This window comes from Alexandromys fortis, unplaced genomic scaffold (genome assembly GCF_014885135.2).
Source record: "Alexandromys fortis isolate MF-2015 unplaced genomic scaffold, M_Fortis_MF-2015_v1.1 scaffold_10, whole genome shotgun sequence".
NCBI lineage: Eukaryota > Metazoa > Chordata > Mammalia > Rodentia > Cricetidae > Alexandromys > Alexandromys fortis.
Genome location: NW_026067895.1, coordinates 21,173,364 through 21,194,058, shown reverse-complemented (window position 1 = coordinate 21,194,058; position 20,695 = coordinate 21,173,364). Strand labels below are relative to the sequence as shown.

Sequence of the window (20,695 nt, the reverse complement as noted above, 5' to 3'; positions counted from 1 at the left end):
ATACAGGTGTGAGACAGATAAGCCAAATTTGAAGCCTGTGTCCCTTTGCTCCTTGCTGCTCACTTTAGCCCCTGGGCTGTGCCTTTGTAGCCCTCGCTCTTGCTCTTGGTCAGAGCTGGGTATCTGCATATCTGTTTGTCAGTGAACCGGGTTTCATTTTGGTATGCACTCTTTAGGTGACCCAAGGGGAAGGGAGGCATATGGAAGAGGAAAACCTTCTCCTTGGTCATGTCCAGGAGACCAATGGAGTAGCGCTCGCAGTTCAGGTATGTTCTGATGGTGTACAGCGCTTTGTGGAACTGCCGCTCAACATCGGTGAGCTCCTCGAACACTTTATTGGCCGACCACATAAGGATCTGAAAGTGAGCATTAAAAAGAAAACAGAACAAAATGGGAGAGGGGAGGGAGAGAAACAGACACACAGAGAGAATATTAGAAAAAAAAGTATATTCAAAAATGAACACATCTCACAAGAAACTGCAGTTCTACATTGGACCTCCAACAACCTTCATCATGGGTTCTCTAAGTGGAGTTATGTATAATCATGGGTCATAAAACCATGACCTTTGCCAAGCTTATGAAAGGGGAGGACACGTGATCGGTCCAGCACAAAGAACAAATGCTCTCAACATTTGTCCAGTATCAGTGGTTTGCCATTGGACCTGTGAACTCCTCCCTGGGTCCTTAGCTAGTCAGAGTTAGCCTCACCTGGGATGTTCGAATAGGGAGGACCTTAGACGCACTCATCTCAAGGCCCACTCCTGTATTATATGGATGAGGGACTGAGAATCCTGCCTACGGATATTCCTCTTTGCCCCTCTATCTCATGGAAACGATAGCCAATAATAAATGATTCTTTTCCTACAGTGAACTAAGAGCTTTAAGTGGGAACTAGCGACAATTTAGCAGTCACCCCAGCCATACGAGGTGGGTACTGTAATCGCCACCACATCCTAGGTGCAGAATCCACAGGCAACGAGGACGTGGACTGAACAAGCTCAGTCGGTTGTCACACACATGGAGGCTGAAGGCTGGGAGGGAAGGCATGGGACAACTCCTGCTATTGTCCCCTTACCTGGCTTCTCCGGGACTCCACACTGTACAGGTAACTGGTGTGCTGCGTCCTTAGGGCGACAGCAACAAAGCTGAGGTACTTGGAAAAGATCTACAGGCCACAGAGAGGAACAAGCTATAGTTGGGATCGCGTCTTTCGGGTGTACAGTGTCTGGTGAACTCTGGGTTAGCATTACCTCCTCATCCTGTTTGGAAAACTCAGGAGCGTTGGTTTTGTTTACCACCATGACCACAGCAAGGACCTCCTTTCCCATCACAATCGGGCTTGCCAGCAGGTTCTTGGTGACATACCCAGTTTGCTTATCCATAAAGTCGGAAAAATGACTGTTCTGGAAAAGATAAAAACGTTCATGAACTTGCCAAAATAGGACAGAATCAGAGAGTGGTAGCTCTAAGACACTCTCTAGAATCCTAGGAACAGACAGCAGGAGCTCTAGTCCAGTAGTTCCGCCCGCAGCGCCTGCCCTGTGTCGTTCTGTAATCAGCGTGTGACGAAACTGTCCATGTTAGAATGTTCATTTCCCACCCAAGCAGTAACTTATCTGGATCAGGCAGAGGTAGGACTAGGAGGAAGGAGGTGATGTCACAACCTGGTGGAAAGTGAGGCGCTAGGAAGATGAAAAGGGGGTCACCAGGTTATAGCTGTGTGCGCAGGGAGGGGAAGCGCGCTGGACACCAGGACTGCTAATGCAAACTGTACAGGTGAAACCACCAACCCCTCTAACAAAGCATAAGAAAAAAAATCAGTAATCCCTCAAGACTCCTGGTTCTCAACCTGTGAGTCGCAACCCCCTTGACAAACCTCCATCTCTGAAAATATTTGTGTTACAATCCATGACAGTAGCAAAATTACAGTTATGAAGTAGCAATGAAAATAATTTTATGGTTGGGGTCATTATACCATGAAGACCTGTATTAAAGGATCACAGCTTTAGGGGGGCTGAGAACCACTGCTCAAGAACCTCCTAACTTCTCCCATGTAAGGAAGATTGTAGTGCCTTCCTGCTGACCTTCCAGACCTTTCTCTGTGACTGGACAAAGATGTCTCTATTTTCTATTTACTTGTCTAACTTTATGTGACATTTGAATCACTTAACATCGTCTTAGTGCCTGTCCTCCAGAGTGAAGCCTGTGGCTATGGACTCCACTCTTAGATCCTAGGCAACACTCCATGTAACTGTCCTCTCCTGAGCAGTCTGCAAACAAGACCACACCAGTCATTCTGTTCTTGCTTTTATGAGAGGGATTTCCAGAGCAAAGACCCCTTTGACTGGAGAAACAGATTGCATGAAATTATTTGTGCAGATTCGATTATGAAATGTTAAACTTTCTTTTCCTTTTTTTTTTGAAAATATTTTTTCCTAAATAATGTTCCTTGCATATAGTTTCCCATCCCAGTTTCTGCCCACCTCCCCTCCAGGCCAGATCCACCCCCTTTCTGTCTCTTCTGAAAACAAATGGGCTTCTAAGGGATACAGTATAATATAGTAAGTTAGAACAAACCCCAGCACATCGGGATAGAACAAAACAGATGAAGAGAAGGCACAAGAAACAGAGACCCCTCGTTCACACACTCAGGAAACCCATAAAAACACTAAACTGGAAGCCAAAATGTGCATGCAAAGAACCTGTAAGGTTAAAAGAGACAAGACGCAAAAACATATCAAATAAAATAAGATAAAATTTTAAAATCGAGGGAAAGCCCTGACACAACATTTTAAGAAAAGGAGGCTCCAAAGATGCCATTGTGTTCATTTCCTGTGGCCATGTACTACTGGGCATGCAGGCTGCCCCTAAGAGCTATTCCCTTCCCTCGCAAGACTCCATGGGAGCAAACGAAATTTTCATTTGCAAGTAGTTATCAATTGGAGATAACTTCCAGCTGAGAGATGTGTGCTTTTCTCCATTCAGCGGGAGAGCCCCATGCGCTACAGCCCCACGCAGGCCCTGCGCATGCTTTGCGCATGCTCCCTCAGCCACTGTGCGTTCGTATGCACATTGATCTTGTTGACTTAAAGGGCCTTGATTTCTTTGTCCTCCAACCCCTCTGGCTCTTGCACTTTTCCTGACCTCTTCTGCAGGTATTCTTCAGCCCTGGAAGGGGAGGGCGGGGAGGGGGGCGATTCAATCAAGACATCCCTCTCAGAACTGTTTCAGAATCTGTCATTCCCTTTATGACGTCTGTCTGTGGGTTTCTGTATTTGTTCCTATCTGCTGCAGGAGGAAGCTTCTCTATGATGGCTGAACAAGGCGCCGATCTTTGAGTACAGCAGAATGTCATCTGGGGTCATTTTATTCCATAGCAATCGTATGAGCAGGAATTTGGGGACCAGGTGTGCTTGGTTAATAAAAGGGTCAGTGATTCTTGATGGCTGAGACCAAGTTAAAAGGAGGAAATCTTTTAACAACAGGAAGCTGAGATACCCCCCCCCCCCCGCGCGCCCCATGCTGTTTCCTTTCCTACTGGGGAAGCTGGTCACTGAACGCTTAGGTTCTATCCAGACTGGTTGGAAAGAAGGCTGCCTGCCCAAGGCTGATGGTTCTTGTTGATTTTCTCAAAGGACTAACTCTCGGTTTCCTTGTCTTTCTATTGGTTTTTAATTAATTTGTTTGTTTCTATTTTACTGATTTCAATAAACAGTTGATTATTTCTTGCCATTTTGGGTATGATTTCTTCTTTTTGCTCTAGTGCTCCCAGGTGTGCTGCTAGGTTATATGAGATCTCTCCAATTTTTTTTTTTAAATTAGGCAATTAGTGCTGTGCGCTTGCCTCTTAGAACCGCCTTCATTGTGTCCCGTAAGTTTAGGTATGCTGTGTACTGTTTTTATTTTTATTTTATTTATTGATTGATTAATATTTCTCAAGACAGGTCTCACTATGTAGCCCTGACTATCCTGGAACTTGTTATGTAGACCAGGCTGGTCTTGAACTCAGAGAGCTCCTCCTGCCTCTGCCTTCCAAGTGCTGGGACTGTAGGCGTGTGTCATCGTGTCTGGCACATTAAAATTCTTGCCCCCTTGGATTGTTTGGTCCCCTTGCCACTGCCAGTGCTTGCCAGTTCTCCAAAGGTTTCCTCAAGCTAAGGTCTTTCCCGTCACACTTTATTTCCTTTGAGAGAAGAGAAAGAAATGGATCTCCTTGGACATAAACTCCTACAGCAGCCGCAGCAGGTAATGCTGACACACGGCAATACTTGATTGATGGCCGAGTTTGGAGAGTAAGTGCTCTAAGTCAGGGACTTGAGAAACAGGTTGTGGAGGCACTTAGTATATGCTCTTCAGTTTCAGAGAACACCCTCTCTGGAGGGATGAGACTTGACAGCCCAAGACCATAGGTTGCTGTCCATCACCCTTATTGCGACGCTCCAGGGACAAGACAGGCCAGGGTACATTCTTGCTGTTATCTCCTCCCTACCAGAAATCATTTTGCCCAATTCGCCTTAGGAAAAAAAAGTCTCAGAAAAAAAAAATGGCACACATCAGATTCTGAAGTTTGATGTCTGTAATTTTGGAGATGTGAAGAAGTATATTCTCATTCGAAAACATCAGGACATAGCCTGTGAGCTGGGGTCAAGGGATGCAGTCTTTAGAGCAGATCAACCCTTGGACCTGAGGAGCGTCCTGCGGTTGTTTGCGGAATGGCGCTAATGTTTGACGCACTGATCCCCTCTGTCTGGGTAAGCCTCCTGTAATCAGATTCAGGAGGTATTTGGAGATTATCTCCGACCTTTCAGCTGCCCTTAGTCACGAGTCAGTTTATGAACTCTGAACAGAAGGCACTCCAGGGGCTGCCCTCTGACTCATCTCCCCTCCATCAGAACAGGGGTGTCCCCGTCTGTTAACAGTAAGTCACGGTAATGGGACGGACATGTGTGGAAGACGGCACTGCCGGCAGAAACTGCCAGCCAGCACTCTGGGTGCTTCCCAGTGAGGGATTATGGGTGATTAGCATTTTATAATGCTTTTCTAAAACGACCATGTGTGCCAGTGGTCAGAAGAAAGAGCCGCCTTTTCTGTTTCCATAAGGACCATAGCGATGCCTTGTCTTAGGACAGTGATGTCTTGGCCATTAGCAGGATGCAAAGGCCTCCTTATATAATTGGAATGTGTAACCACTGGAACTTGCGGCTAATCATCCCAGTTGTGGGGGATGGGCACTGAATCACTTAAATCCACATTTGTGAGGATTCAAGTCAAAGATTTTAAACTTTGAATAGGAGAAACACTTTCTTTTTTGCACCGTGGACCTATGGATGGAAGAATCTGTGTATTAGCCAGTTCATTGTAGAGAAACCTCCAAGGGTTGTGACCAAGAGGCTTGGGAACGGTTCCCTGTGCTAGACTTTGGTGTGCTGGCTAATCTCCTAGTGGGCTTGGCACAATGGTAGTCCCCAAAGCAATGGAGGAAATGGGGGAGAAGATGAGGAACATACTAGACCTAGCCAGCCAGGAGCACCTGATTTTAAAAAAAAAACGAAAACAAACAGAAACACTCCAAGACTCACTTACACTTACAATAAAAACTGTATTCCCTGCTCCTCTAAAACCCAGCTTCGATGGGCGCCTTGTATTTTGTTAACTGTAGTCTGGCTAGGTCTGTGACAAGACCTCTGCCCTACTACAGGAAGGGCCACCTACCTTTCTCACATCTGAGACATTAACGGCTTTCTTCACATGAGCGACCCAGCCAACTATCCCAATGTCCAACGGAAACACGACTTCTCTGTCAGGGGTCACAAGGTTGTCCTCAAACTTAGAAGTTGGGGTGATGTCCAGCAGCCTGGAGGCCACTTCGGGTGTACCATTTCTGGCTCGGCATGCGAACATACTGCAGCGGTCAGCCTGGAGGAGCTGAACCAGCCTCTGCAGGGCCCTGTGAGCCACCTGCTCGGCACTGCCTGCCTCGTCCTGCATCTGCTGCAGTAGCTCCAGGCACAGGGCTGACTCCTCCACCTGCGCCATCTCAGGGAGAGACATGCTGGCCTGAACCCCTGGATGGTTGTTTTGGACGATCGGCCCCAGCGCCTCCACCCGAAGCTTCTTGTCAAAATACTCCTTGGCAAACTGAGGGTTCTCTTCCAGGTATCTCTCCACAGCATCTTGGCTGATCTCCCCCATGGTGTGGCTTGTGTTGATGCTGCTGTCCAGAGAGGAAGGTCCCTCAGAGTGACACTGGGGCCAGGATGGCGAAAAGGAAATCCATCCTGGCCAAAATCATCAAGGAAGCTTCAGTGATACCTCTTTAGGTCCCCAAAGGGAAAGCAGGAAGGTTGCTTGGCCGTTCTCTCAAACTGCCTGGGACGTGGCCTGAGACCTCGGCTTATGAGAGCCCAGAAGCAGTGGATTAGTCAGCCCTTTCAGGCCCAAAATCCCTCAGCATTATTAGCCCCTAAGTCCTCGAGAATCACCAGAGAACCTCTGAACAGCCAGGCAGGAGTCAAGCGGCAATGTCTGTTGTCCAAAGCCAAGAAGAATCCCAGACCTCTCCCTTGGTTACCTTGCAGTAGCATAGGCAGACCCTTTAAACTGTGATAGCTATCAGGATGGCTTGTGTATAGACCTCAGAGGTGCTTGGGGTTTTGTGTTTTGTGTATGTAGCAGCTTGAATCATTTTCAGTGCGCATTGGCATGGGAGACAGAAGGGTTTCACATCCAAGTAGCACAAAAATGAATATTAAATCTTCCCTCTTCTCCAAAGCTCTTTGATTCCCCCCAGTTGTTCTGTCTACTCTCCTCTCGTTGTGGAATGCCAGTTTAATTAAGCAAGCATGTGTTGCATTTGTTTATGCTGTGGAATATTAACTTTAACTATGTGAAGGTGTGTTACACTTGTCTGTGCTGCATTTGCTTAATGATGTAAAGATATACTACATTTGTTTCATTTTGCCTGCCTAAGGCACCGGATTGGTCTCATAAAAAGCTGAACAGTCACTAGCTAGGCAGGAGAGGCATAAGCGAGATTGATAGGCAGAGAGAAGAGAGGAAAAGAAAGGGAGGAGAAGAAAATGAGAGAGAAAGAGAAGGACATGCCCTGGACCAGAATCCAGGCATCCCTCAGCCAGACTTGGAGACTGCAGGACAGTAAGATATACAGAAAGAAAGGAAGGTAAAAAGCCCCGAGGCAAAACATAGGCGAAGAGAAACAGGTTAAGGTATCAGACCTAGCAAGAAACCGGCCTAAGCTGAGGCGAGCATTCATAACTAATAAGTCTCTATGTCCTGATTTGGAAGCTGGTTGATGGCCTAAAAGGAAAAGAAATCCTGTTACACCCTTTCCCTAAAAAATCTCCTTTCCCAATGGCCCTCATGTAAGAAAACTTGATCTTAGAGCCACTTGAAAGGAACAAAACTGGGGCTTATTACTAAGAGAGTTAAACACAGTTTAAAATATGCCTGCCATCTAAGTTCAGAGGACCCACAGACTACACGACTGCAGAGGTGATCATGCCATCTCTAACTGACTTTTCTGCCTCTAAGCATATTAGTTTGTTTAATATACCAAATAAACATATTTGTTTTCGGTCGGAGTAGCTAGGAATCATACATTTTCCCCCCTCTGAGGCAGCCTATTACACAAGCTGCCATCTGTTGCTAGGAACCTTGACATCTCAGGGCCTGCTAGCGAGCAGAGCACACAGCGCTACTAAGTTTCGTTTAATGTTTATTTTATTAAACTTTAGGGTCTATTATCCACACCACCTCAATCAAAACTATCACACATCTCCTAAATCAAACTAAACATTTCCCAATCCAGTTGGCTTGAATATTTAAGGACCAATTCCAAGCCCTTATCTTTTTTTTAACTGTTTCAGTAAAGCTTCAAACATCACAAGATAAAGGCTGAAATGAAAAACAGCGAATTTGAATTATTAGCGTACCCCTTTCAGACTGGCTTCTAAGGGACAGTGTGCAGGTATCATTTACGTCTATAAACACAAAACTCTACCTCACTAGGATGCCAGCACTCTCAGTCACAAATGAGAGAGGTCGAGGCTGCAAGCGTTCAGGCCAGGAACTGAAATTCTTAGTTACAACATGGTTTTCCCAGGGGAACAGAATTCATGTCAGCATTAGTTAGTTAAGCCCATGTATACGGTGGTGACTTGCCTGTTACCCCAAAGGGTCTCGTAAGGTGCCCACATTTTCTTATTCCTGCTGTGTGGCACCAAGTCTCCTCTCAGGAGGGCTTGTGCCTGGTGACTGTTCCTTCATCCTTAGATGGTGGCCCTTGGTCCTAGTTAAGATATGAAAAACCCAAATCAAGCAACAGCAGGCAGTGAGATTGGATCGGTAACAAGTTTCCTCTAAAACTAAACAATAACAAGACAAAAAGAAGTCTAGGAATGTTGGCTGCATCCTAATTACAGGACTTTTGAGGCTGTACTGGGGGGCTCAGAAATTTTGAGAGAGGAGAGGACTATTCTCTCCAGTTTAACCTGTTAGCAAGGTGTTGCTGGACTTGTAGAGTAAGTTTGAAAGAGTCCCTCTCTTTGGCTGCAGAGATAGATCAACTATTAAAAGGGCTTTGCCTACTGCCCTTGCAAAGGGCCAGAGTTCAGATCCCAGCTCCCACTTAGGTGGCTTGGCTCATAATCACCTATAACTCCAACTCCAGTGGACCCAATAGCTGCTTCTAACTTCTGAGGACACCCTCACACATATGTGCATGTACGTATACAGATACAGGCATACATGGATATACAGACACACACACAAATTTGAAACTTTTTTAATAAAGAGTTCCCTTTCTTTCAATTCTTCAAAGCAGTTTGAGAAGTACTTTTCTTCTTTAAAAAATTGACAAAATTCTACAGCAAAGCCATCCGGTCCTATCACTTGGTCTCATTTCGAGAATGCAAGGATAGTTCCCCACATATAAATCAATACCAGTAGCACTGGGGCTGGAGAGATGGATCGGCAGCTGAGTGTTTATTGCTCTGTCAGAGGACCCAGTTCAGAGCTCAGTGCCCACATCAGTTGACTCACAGACACCTGAAATACCAAGGATTCATACAATGCCCTCTCAGGCCTCTGAGGGCACACATGCACATAAGTAAAAAAAAAAAAAAAAGTAGGCCGGGCACCCCTTTAATCCCAGCACTCGGGAAGCAGAGGCAGGCGGATCTCTGTGAGTTCGAGGCCAGCCTGGTCTACAAAGGGAGTTCCAGGACAGGCTCCAAAGCTACAGAGAAACCCTGTCTCGAAAAACAAAAACAAACAAAAAAAAAAGTAATATAACACAGCCTATAAATAAAATCACGTGTAAAAATCTCCAAGTTCCAATGGATAGCCCATCCAAACCTGTGGTCACTCAGGTGGCCTAGTTAAACATAAGAGCATCAGAAAGGGACTTGTGAGGAGGGTGTGTGGGAGACAACGGGATGAAAATAATCAGAACTCGTTAATTCATGGATGGGACTGTCAAAAGCAATTTAACAAAAAAATACTTTAAATGACATTAAAAACTGGCAAATGATCTGAGTAGATACTTTTCAAAGGACAAATACAAATTGTAACTAGATACGTGAGAAAAATCTCGCATGTAGTTAGGTCTAAGAGAAGTGTAAACTGAAGTTGTATTGAGGCTGTATCTCATCTAGGTAGAAGGGTCACTACGGAACAACAGATGCTGGCAAGCATGCGGTGAGAAGGGGACCTTGTGCACTGATGGGAGGTATGGGAAGCATCACAGTCACTGTGGTAAGCAGTCTGGAGAGTCCTCAAGGAACAGCAGAACTCCCGGATCCCGCTAGCCTGCTCCTGCATGTATACCCAAAGGAAATGGAGCCAGGAAAGAGGAGACACTGCACTCATGGTTTCTGTGGCATTATTCACAGTAGTCACAAGATGGAGTCAGGCTGGACATGATGGTGCATGCCTTTAATCCCAGCACATGGGATGCAGAAGCAGGCGGATCTCTGCAAGTTTGAGGCCAGCATGGTCTACAAAGCAAGTTCCAACATAGGCAGACCTGTTACATAGAGGAAACCATGTCTCAAAACAGGCAAACAAACAAACAAACAAAAAAAAAAGAGGTGGAATCAGCCTGTGTGCTCATCAACAAATGAAGAAAAATATGTAATTTGTGTGTAATATATAGTTGTAACTTAGATGCAAATATATAATTTATATATAATGGAGTATTATTATTCAGCCAAAAATGAAATTCTATCATTTGTAAGAAAATGGATAAAACTCAAGTCCATTGTGTTAAACAAAATAAGCCAGATGCAGAAAGACAAGTATCACATGCTTTCTCTCATACAGAGAAAGATGGGTCTAATGGCCTGAAACTCCAAGATTGCTTATCAGGGAACAGGAAGCAGGTGGGAGACGGTGGGGGGGCAGGGAAGAAGAGTGAGGGGAGTATAGAGCAGTCGTTAGACATAATCAACATGTGCTATATGAATGTATAGAAATACCACAGCAAATACCACTGATTTGGCACAATTAACATATTAAACATTATCATAAAATGTGTTCTTGTAGTACTGAGCAAGATAAATTGGAATAAAGTAAATACTTGGCATCAGTATATGGATTTATAATATATACGACATTTGGGTCATCATCAAATGGTATTCCTTAGACTGTTAAAAAGAAATCATTCCTTTAAATCTTTGGTTATACTTTCCTGATGGGTGTTAAGACTATGTAGGTGACCAAAATTAACCCTTTCTTTATTATCAAAGTCAGCTGAAGGTCTGGTCCTCAAGGGTTACTTGAACTTCAGGAGAACCCAGGCTCCTTTAATTAATCAGATCAGCCTCTCTCTCCCCCTCCCCCTCTCTCCCCCCCTCTTTCCTTCCAGGTTGTGTCACCTGTTGAGGAGGAGTCAGGCTCTTGCCGACTGTGCTGACCCTCTTCTTTGCAGAATGTGCACTGCTTAGGTCCAGCCTCTGTGCAGCCTCTGTGCACTGCTTAGTCCGGCCTCTGTGCACCACTTAGATCCTGCCTCTGGGCACTGCTTAGGTCCAGCCTCTGGGTCTGGTCTCCATCAGACAGGTGACTTGACAGAGCTTCAGGACCGTTTGCAGATGGCCCATAGTCTCCTAGGACCTAGTTAACCTTGGAAGACAAAGACCAAATATTTGCCTTTTAGTCCCTATAGCCACACTGATATAGACCTCCCCGCGCGATTATTGAACACCCAGAAAGTCGGTTACATTAGTCTGCTACTTTTCACCTTTTATTTTTAAAATAAATAACTTTAAAAAAAATATTTATTTCAAGCCAAATGGTGGTGGCACAGCAAACAAACAAGCAAAGTAGATTTTATTCTATGTGTATGAACGTTTTTGCCTGCATGTATATATACGCAGCACATGCATGGTTGGTACCTGCCGAGAGATCCCCTGAAACAACTGTGAGCTGTCATGTGGATTCTGGGACTCGAACCTGAGTTCTCTGCAAGAACAAAAACTGTCTACACCACTAACCCAGGTACTTTTAACTTTTGTGTATCGTTTAGATAAAGCTTGTGTAAAAAACAAACTTTACACTGAAAAGCCATTGATTTCACTAAAGGAAGGTAACTCTGCATCTGTCCTGTGCAAATGATATGTGTTATAGAAGAAAAGAGACAGCCACTATCAGCCTTGAAGTGAGGGATGGCAAAAATGAACGTTATGTGAATCATATGCAAACTCAAAACACAATTCTACTCATAAAAATGTTGGCAAATGACGTATTTGGTTTATGTTTGACATTTTACCTGCACAAAAATTAAGAAAAATCCAGAAGGTACAAAGAAAAATAAACATTAAGTGTCTCAAATCCTATCGTATAGGGTAACCGCTGTAAATACCTCCCTTTGGATACCTGTGTATGCATGTTTAAAAAGTTATTTATGATGTTCATAGCGTCAGTTGACCTGAATTCACGTATTTGTAATCATGAAGAAATCCAGGATAGAATGCCAAAATAAACTGTTTTTCTTTTCTGGGATCTAAAACATCATGGTTTGAGAGAAGAGGGAGCACAGGAGAGGAGGGAGAGGGAAGAAGAAGGGAGAACGGAAGAGAGGAGGGAGAGGCAAGGATTGACTGGTCACCTTCAACCTAGCATGTAAATGAATACATACTGTTGAGAGAAGACGCACTGACACCCCTACATTCATTCCATACGCAGCAAGCATCAGAACCACCAGAATGTGTTCCAGGAGAACTGGCTGAAAGGATCGGAGCAATTCCAGAACTTTTCTTTCAGAAATCCTCATCCAGAGGCAATGGGCATGCTGTCGCTCAAGTTCTGGAGTGTGAAGAGGACATACAGCGTGGGGTAGGTGCCAGGGAGGGTACCCTGAAGGCCTCCTTGGGTGCAGAGACATGGACCACACACATCACAAAACACATGGTTCCGCCACATTCTCCTGAGCATGTCATATCTGAGCTGGTTGGGATCACTGTTCGACTTTATCTGTGGGTTCAACCAACAGTGAGCCAAAAATATTCAAGGAAAATGACAGAGAAAATCAAAACACAGAAACAAATTGAATTTACTGCAAAACAAGCACTCTGCTGAGTCCGGGGAAATATGATGTGTTGCACAGCCCGTGGTGACCTCCCACAATCCCACAGACCCCAGCCTCTCTCCAGCATGTGTGTCGGAGAATTGGACACCTTCGGCTTGTTTATGAGCCATGTGGTTAGGCTCTAGTGTCCAAGTCTCTACTGACCGGTTGTCATTATTCAGCATAATACAGTTAACAACAGTTTGCATAGCAAGATGCCACACGAGTCTAAATTGAACTTAGTGTTTTGTTTTCTTGTCATTCTTTAAATAATACAGCACAAGAGTTATTTACACAACATTTGTTTTATCAAACATTATAATCCAGAGAATGCCGAAATGTACCCAAGGATATATGTAGATTATCGTCAAATGCATCATTTTATACAAAGGATTTGGACATTCTTGGATTTGAGGGGTCCATGGGGTGCTTCATGAAATCAAGCCCCTGTTGATACTGAGGGGCAAGGTACATCCTTTGGTAAAACTAGTCCAGTCCAGTTTCCCAGTTAGTCTGCTGTTTAGAAAGTCCTCCCTAATTGTGGAGTCCTATGGAGTTAAAGCACACAGTCTCTGGTGCCACCATGGCTGCAGGGAATACAATGGATGCAGGAGTTGCGTGGGTGGGGGTGGGCATAAAGCAGAGAACCAGGCAATGTCCAAAAGGTCACAGGAAACTGAAGGAAGCCACAGGTGTCTTTGCAAGGTGGCCAGATGTGGCTAAGGAAACATCAACTTAGTTCTTTGTGTGGTGTGTCTCCTATCCTCTCCCCAACTCCTCTTATTTTCGGGTCTAGCTATGGCAAAAATGGTTGTCTCCTATCTGACCTAGGGCAATAGAGACACGAATACTTTCTTGCCAAAAAAAAAAAAAATGTTAAATCTCATGTGGTCAAACTCTTCCCTTTGGACCACTTTGATGGACTGCAAGTTCCAAAAGCAGAAGAAAACGTAGTAAATTGTGTCATGCCATAGGCAGCGAATCAATAGCCTTTTGACTACTGACCACTAAGGTTATGGAATTCTTTCCCTCCCCTTTGTCTACTCCGGAGCCAGTTTTCCCCACTGTTTTGGGGGGAGGGAAAAAGCCCACTTTGGCTTAGAAATAAAAACGTATGGTAAACAGTTGGCAGTTATGTTTGTCAGTGTGGTTTCAGGGAAGTGTGGCAACACAAGTGGAGGATCAACCACTCGGCCACCGGCGCTGCTAAAATATTTCCTGTCCTGACCAGGTGGCGTTTCTAGAAAATATTTAACAGGGAGCGTTTTAGTTCTAGATGATGAAACTAAAAATCAAATATTGACGCAAATAGTACCACAGCTCCTCAAAGAGTAAAGTATGCCCTTTTTCAAAGGGGGGAAAAATCACAGACAAAATAACCCCCAAAACTCCACAACAGATCCTCAGAAGAAGCGGGGGCCACTTGGGAAAGTCAGGACCTGAACACTAATGTTCCAGGCTGCATCATAGGTCTCTTTCTCGCTCAGTGAGGCCATCATCACCACACCATGGCCACGTAGGCCTCCAGACAGGGCAATAGGGCCTGGAGGCCACCCCAGACCGCAGCTGGCTGCAGCTTGGTCCCCGGGCCAGCTCTTGGCCCCGTGGATCGTCTGGGCTGGAGAGTTTGGCTCCACCGAGACCACCCTGCGCGAACCTCCGAGCAGAGGCGACACCGGGCGGCGAGGCTGGCGGAGGGGCCTCGCGTGCGTTCGGGTGGTGAGTCAGGGCGCGTTATGCAAGCCCAACCGCCCCCCTTCCCGCCCCCGGCACCTCCCCGCGGTCTTTCACCCCGCATGGTTACGAAAGCGCGACCCCCTCCCCCCGGAGCTATAAAGCACTGGACAGCCGCTCGCCTCCCTGGCTCCTCGCGCGCGCGAACGCGGCGGCCAGGCTTGCACGTGGCTCCTGCTGGTGAGTCGCCGCGCTCCCCCGGGGGGCTGCAGGACGGGGTGGGGCAGGATGGGGCGGCCAGCGGCCCGGTCCTCCTGCCTCGCGGTCATCCGGGCGCTTGTCCCGCAGGGCGGACTCCTGAGCGAGATGGAGTGGGTGTGGGCGCTCGTGCTACTGGCAGCGCTGGGAGGCGGCAGCGCTGAGCGCGACTGCAGGGTGAGCAGCTTCCGAGTCAAGGAGAACTTCGACAAGGCTCGTGTAGGTATCAGCCCCCGTCCCCCGATTCTTGCGGGCCGGCGGTGGACCCCAAACTCTAGTCCTCAGCTCTCTCATTTCTTTCTCAGTTCTCTGGGCTCTGGTACGCCATCGCCAAAAAGGACCCTGAGGGTCTCTTTTTGCAAGACAACATCATCGCTGAGTTTTCCGTGGACGAGAAAGGTCATATGAGCGCCACAGCCAAGGGCCGAGTCCGCATTCTGAGGTCAGTGGCCTCTTGGTGGGTTGTGGGCAGTGTTCCATGGTCCCTCCTGCCTTATCCTGGCTGGGAGCTCAACTTTCTTTGCTGGGAAGGGAAAGGAGCACCTTGGATGGGGTTGAAGCCCTTTCCAAACTTGGCTCAGGATTCTCTTGGCTTTTACAGCAACTGGGAAGTGTGCGCAGACATGGTGGGCACTTTCACAGACACCGAAGATTCTGCCAAGTTCAAGATGAAGTACTGGGGTGTAGCCTCCTTTCTCCAGCGAGGAAGTGAGTAGTGGGGCATCCAGGCCAAATCACTGCATTTCTATTCCGTGGCACCATTGGGAAGGGCTGCACGAGGCAGAACCTCAGCCCCATCTGAATTTAGGGAGTGTGGGATTCCGAGTGGCTGGATTTCCAGCCTAAAATACCTGGTCCAAGTTCAGAAGGACCTTTGGGTTGGTCGGGTGCCATTTTCCTGGTCACCCCACTGCGACCTGCTCGTACTGCGTCCCCACATACCACACCATTCTGTCTCTTTGGGCGGGACCCCAGATTCCATTGCGACAATCCGGAACATCAGGAGAGGTAGAGACCCATATCCAAGATGAAGGGACCGTTGTGTAGAAAACTGGGTCACGGCCCAGTGCCCTGCCAGGCAGTGTTCTGGAAGCAATAGCGTCTCCTTTCCTTCAATACTAAAACTCATATGCAAGGCAGGATTATGAGAACTCCCGACAACGTTCTCTAAAGCTTACGGTACCTTTCAGAAGGGCCTACACGTTCTATAACCCCACCCCCCTCCCCATTTCATTTAAATTATAAATCTGAAAGCTACTTGATAACTAAGGAATGATTTAGAGCAGAAAGAAATGCCGTGAGATCTCAGAGAGGGAGAATTAAAACACCAGGGTAACAGTTCTCCACCTGTGGGTCGCAACCCTAGGGGGAGGTGCGCTCAAACCACCCAATGGGTCGTCTAAGACCTTTGGAAAACATAGGCATTTACATTAGATTCATTATAGTAGCAAAACTACAGTTATGAAGTAACAATAAAAATAATTTTATGGTTAGGGGTCACCACAATGTGAGGGACTGTAGTAAAAAGGGTTGCAGCATTAAGAAGGTTGAGAACCACTGCCCAGGTGGAAGGGGGTTGCTCAGGATACATTTCTCCTTATAGTTGGCCTTCTCATAAAGAAGCTGTGGAGCGTAATGGTCACGCATGTCTCTCTGAGGGCTGGAGTTTGTAGTTCAGTGGTAGAGCAATTGCCTAACACGCACAAGGTTCTGAATTCCGTCTCCAGTCACACAGGGCACACACGCCATCCTGAAACCCTGGTGTAGATTAGAGAGCTAAAAGCATAGTTCAAGAGGTTGTCCACTGGATGAGACGAGGGGCAGACTCCCTGGTACTTTTCTGAATTTTTTTTTCTGTAAATGACCTGGGAAATCAAGCACGTTAGGCAAGAGCTCTGCCCCTGAGTTAGATCCTTCAGTTCTAGCAGATTGCTCTGGTCTGCTGTCCCCTCCCCGGCCATGCTCTGGATTGGTCTCTGCTCTCTTTCTTTCCTCCTGGTTCTACCAGCACAGAGTGGGACATCTCGAGAGTAAAGGACATTGGCATCAACCTATATTAAATGAGTAGAGGCTTCATGGTAGACGAGATTCCCTAAAACTTGACTTCCTTTGCAATCAAATTGAGTTAAGGAATAGTTCCTATTTAATAAAATTGTTAAAAACAGCTACTCATAGTAATATATGAAAGTGTTTAGTTTTGTGTGTAATAAGGGTTTATTAAATATTAGCTATGATTAGTTATTTTGTTGTACCCTTCCAGAAAGCATGAACGAAGACTTCTTCCTTGTCCCAAATAAAGTTTGCCACTCTCTTGGCAAAGAAATACTTATTAATGTGAGGAACAGCACAGGTTTGAACAGCTCCATCAGTGTTTCTCAAAGTCACTGTTCCTAGGCCAACTTCAACTAAATCAGCTGCAGTGCTTTTTTCAAAGTGCAGATTTCTGGGTCCAAACCAGAATTACTCAATCAGAAACACTTCTGGGAGGAGCCTTGTATTTCTGTTTCCAATAGGCTCTTTCAGTGAATTCCTTCTGCAAAATGAAGTTTGAGAATCATGGGCTAGATCACTTAACCCATGGAGGTCTCAGACTTCATTCCCTTACAGAGGCTGTTAGATTATTGGGATGTTTAGTTGGAAATAGGCTAGAATCGGTCCCCAGGTTGGTTTAGCTGGATCCTTAGGCCTCAGAACTGTAGGGAGCTTCTCATGTGGAGGACACAGGTCTAGGGAGCCAAGTGGACATTTTCTGGGTCTCACTCCATAGCAGTGACAACAATGAGTGGTGGGCCAACCACCAAGACAGTTCCCCCTGTGAAGCATTTGAAACCAGGCATTTCTAAACTCTCAGTCTATTCAGGACAGTGTAGACACAGCCATAATGAGATGTTTATTTTGGGGTGTCATGGGGAAGTCAGGGACTGCCAGCTTCAGTCACTCTCTCCACGGCAATGTGCTCTCCTGGTGAACACCAGCCCTGCCCTGCGTCCTGGTCCTGCTGGAATTAGTTTTTTCTGTGCCTCTGTCTCCCCATCTGTAATATGGAGTAATGATGTATGATTTTGAATAAATGCAAAAATACCCCCTAAATATGGCAATGGCCATGAAGTAACTGGGCTTCAGCCTTGGTTAATCGTCAGCAAGATGGCTGCACTGAAACACAGCGCTCTTACCTGTACATAGAGTTTTTGATAACAAATCTGTTTTTTCTCTGGGCCGCTCACACACACGTGTTCATACTAACTTAGCTCCTTTTCTGCCTTTGCTGATCTTTCTGTCACTTGCTTTATGTTGCCTCTGCACAACTTACACCCCAGCCTTGAGGCACGGATAGGATCTACATTTTTCAAGAATTCTGCTTTGCCAGGGAAGTCATGAAAAGAACAGTTTTTTTCCCACTCCCCAGTGTGTGCACACATGCATTGTAAACACCTAAGTGTGTGGGTGCGTGAACCAGCCTGTGCGTGTGGAGCCCAGAGCAGAGCACTGGGTATCAGAAGTCTTGCTGAGGGTCTTACTCCTTTGAGAGTCTTCCCCTGACCCGAAGCTTGCTGTTTCTGCTAGGCTGCCCTGCCAGGGACCTCTGGGGATCTGTGGGTCTTTGCCTCCCCACGCTAGGTTTGCAGACCCACACAGCCATGCCTGGTATTTTACAGAGTACTGGGAACTGAAACTCAGGTCCTTATGCTTGCAGAGCGAGCACGGTTGCCCACTGAGCCATCTGCTCAGCCCCGCCCCCAGAGTACAATCCTAAGGAGTACTTGAAGCTGGATAAGGAGCATCTTTTGCCCCCCAGGTGTCCCACTTGTCAACCCGGGGAAGTGAATAGAGTTCCTAAGTAAGGAAAAGGGTAGACCCTGAAAATCTCTTATCATCGGCTGGCGTCCTCTATCCCAATGAAGTGAGCTCGTGGGAGGTAGATTCTTCAGAGCACTGAAAAGTCGTGGCCTGTGTAGGTGGGGATGGCCTAAGTTGAGGGCCGGCAGACATTAGACTCTTGTTAGTGGACGCTAGGTAGTAAAGATGGAAGTTCATCTTCAGCTGTCCTTTAGAAAACTGCTGTGCTGTTATCAAGCAGTTGCTGACGTGAACAAGGTGTCCTCCACACCAGGACAGGATTTGTGACTTCTCTTATCACTGACATGAACGAGGTGCCCTCTGTGTGCCAAGACTCATTTCCGTAAAGGGGAGCAAGCTCCTTTCTCTTTTGCCCACTTGTGCAAAAGCGGTCAGGAATCTCCGCAGCCTCCGCTCGCTAAGGAAAGGCAGCCAGTTCCCCGGAGTCCGGGGTAGGTAGGTAACAAGTTGGTCAGACCTCAGGGCCTTCATTGGCTCTCTGACTTACAGACGACGACCACTGGATTATCGACACGGACTACGACACCTTCGCGCTGCAGTACTCCTGCCGCCTGCTGAATCTGGACGGCACCTGTGCGGACAGCTACTCCTTCGTATTTTCTCGTGACCCCAATGGCCTGACCCCCGAGACGCGGAGGCTGGTGAGACAGCGGCAGGAGGAGCTGTGCCTAGAAAGGCAGTACCGGTGGATCGAGCACAACGGTGAGCAGGTCTTCCTGAGGGGGCGTGGCTTGGCTGGGCCAATAGGAGGGCACTGCATCTGTGTAAGAGAGTGATCTGAGGAGTCCCCTTTGGTCCTGTCTTGGCCCTTCTTGACTAAATCTTTCCCAGGGCTTTGTCGTCAGCCACATGGAGAAGGAACCAACGGTCCTTTCCCCCCAAATCTTGGCACTTTTTGGTAAACAGAACGGCAGGGCCACTCTCCTTTCCTTTCCTTTTATTTACTCCTGGTGCCACAACCCACAGAAAGTGTTCCGCAGGAATTAGAGTGTGTTGGTGACGAGGTGTCCCCAGGAAAGAACTGGGTGGAACATACAGCCATTTTATACAAAAACCATAATCAAAAACAGCAGTGTAGCAAGTCCTGAAGAGATGGGTGCCTGCAATGTTCTTTATTCTTTACAAAATCAAGGATCACTCAGTTAGCCTCCTGGGTTGCTTAGGGAAAGCCCCTGGGATAACAGAAGGATGGTGTAATAGCTGTTGCCCTTAACTGATCCTAATTTAATACTCGGAAGCGTGGAGAAGTGTGCTGTGTACTTTGGACTAGCATGCACTCACTTCTGTGGGCAGTTGGACTTCAAAATCCAAAAGTGGTCATGCTGAAGTTTAGAAAAAGAACATTTTTCTTGGGCATCTCAATGGTCCAGTGTGCCTACAATGTGAGCTCAGACATACAGAGATAGGAAAGTGCCACCCTGGGGTGGTGGGGAGCTGAACGTGGGGCTAGTGAAGGATTATGTCACTTCCAAGCACTAAGCCTTTCACTTAAGTCACCTCAGTTAAACCTGGGACATGCTTTATAAAGTAGGAACATTAGCTATACATATTCTACCAATGAGAAAAGTGAAGACTAAGAAAAGCTAAGTACGTTGCCAGAGATCTTCAGTCGATAGCTAAGTCAAATAGAAACTCAGATTTCTGTCACTCTTGAAGTCCCTTGTGGTGCCTCCTGGTGACACGGGGCAGGAACATCATGAAGACTATGACCTTACTTAGGCTGACGTTAGCCTGGCATGGTCCTCGTGTCCCAAGGTAGGAGGATGGGCTACAAGGCACTTGGGGATACAAGGTCAGCATAAAAGGAAACCGAACCATGCAGCAGGTTTCATGCCCTCAGCGTGGCTGCTCCCTGGAGAATTCAAAGACCTTCAGCATCAACTGTGGGAGAATTTGTGAAGTACAGCCACACAGAAGCATTTGAAGGGCCGCTGGCTCTTAAGGCTGCCTGGGTGTTCATTTGTATGCAAAAGCACTGTCCAGCTCTCTGTCATTAATGGTTTTATTTTCTGTATTTCAGGCTACTGTCAAAGCATACCCTCAAGAAACAGTTTGTAGCAACATCAAGGATGCGAAGTTCCTTTGACAACTTCTGATTAACTCTCGTCCAATCTCCATCTCTATTTATCTCAGAAGTCTAGTGTCCCCCACCTCTCCTTACCTTCTCTAGGTGGACGCTCAGCTGTCATCGGTAGGATAAACACATGCATGGGAATGACTGAATCTCTTCGCACAAACGTTTATCTTACTGAGGTTCCCAGAGAGACCGTTTGAGGCTTGGGATTCCAAACTCGATTTATTAAATGTATAGTCACCATC

The 20,695-nt window shown here is 46.6% G+C and overlaps 2 protein-coding genes across 5 annotated transcripts in view; one reads left to right on the top strand and one right to left on the bottom strand.

The window, feature by feature from the left end:
• Pde6c (phosphodiesterase 6C) overlaps positions 1-11,134 on the bottom strand; it is a 43,200-nt gene extending 32,066 nt beyond the window's left edge. Inside the window, exons 1-5 of one of the 4 annotated variants that reach the window (XM_050159719.1) lie at positions 10,896-11,134; positions 8,182-8,308; positions 1,251-1,403; positions 1,076-1,165; positions 216-356 (exon numbers count right to left, since the gene is read on the bottom strand). In XM_050159719.1, coding sequence (XP_050015676.1) covers positions 216-356; positions 1,076-1,165; positions 1,251-1,382 — 363 coding nt within the window. In that variant the 5' untranslated portion in view covers positions 1,383-1,403; positions 8,182-8,308; positions 10,896-11,134. The remainder of the gene's footprint in view (positions 1-215; positions 357-1,075; positions 1,166-1,250; positions 1,404-8,181; positions 8,309-10,895) is intronic. The other 3 variants (XM_050159701.1, XM_050159707.1, XM_050159710.1) reach the window with 3 other exon arrangements.
• Positions 11,135-14,362: 3,228 nt separating this feature from the next.
• Positions 14,363-20,695, top strand: Rbp4 (retinol binding protein 4). The gene is made up of 6 exons (XM_050159045.1): positions 14,363-14,500; positions 14,609-14,737; positions 14,824-14,960; positions 15,120-15,226; positions 18,866-19,078; positions 20,397-20,695. The coding sequence occupies exons 2-6, from the start codon at positions 14,627-14,629 to the stop codon at positions 20,432-20,434; spliced, it is 606 nt and encodes a 201-aa protein (XP_050015002.1). The 5' UTR covers positions 14,363-14,500; positions 14,609-14,626; the 3' UTR covers positions 20,435-20,695.

What these genes read in the sequence shown, in the direction of transcription:
- Rbp4 (XM_050159045.1), top strand. Translation starts at nt 14,627, where the DNA reads ATGGAGTGGGTGTGGGCGCTCGTGCTACTGGCAGCGCTGGGAGGCGGC. An exon ending in GGCCGAGTCCGCATTCTGAG is followed by an intron (nt 14,961 to 15,119) that starts GTCAGTGGCCTC and finishes TGGCTTTTACAG; the next exon opens with CAACTGGGAAGTGTGCGCAG. An exon ending in CTCCTTTCTCCAGCGAGGAA is followed by an intron (nt 15,227 to 18,865) that starts GTGAGTAGTGGG and finishes TCTGACTTACAG; the next exon opens with ACGACGACCACTGGATTATC.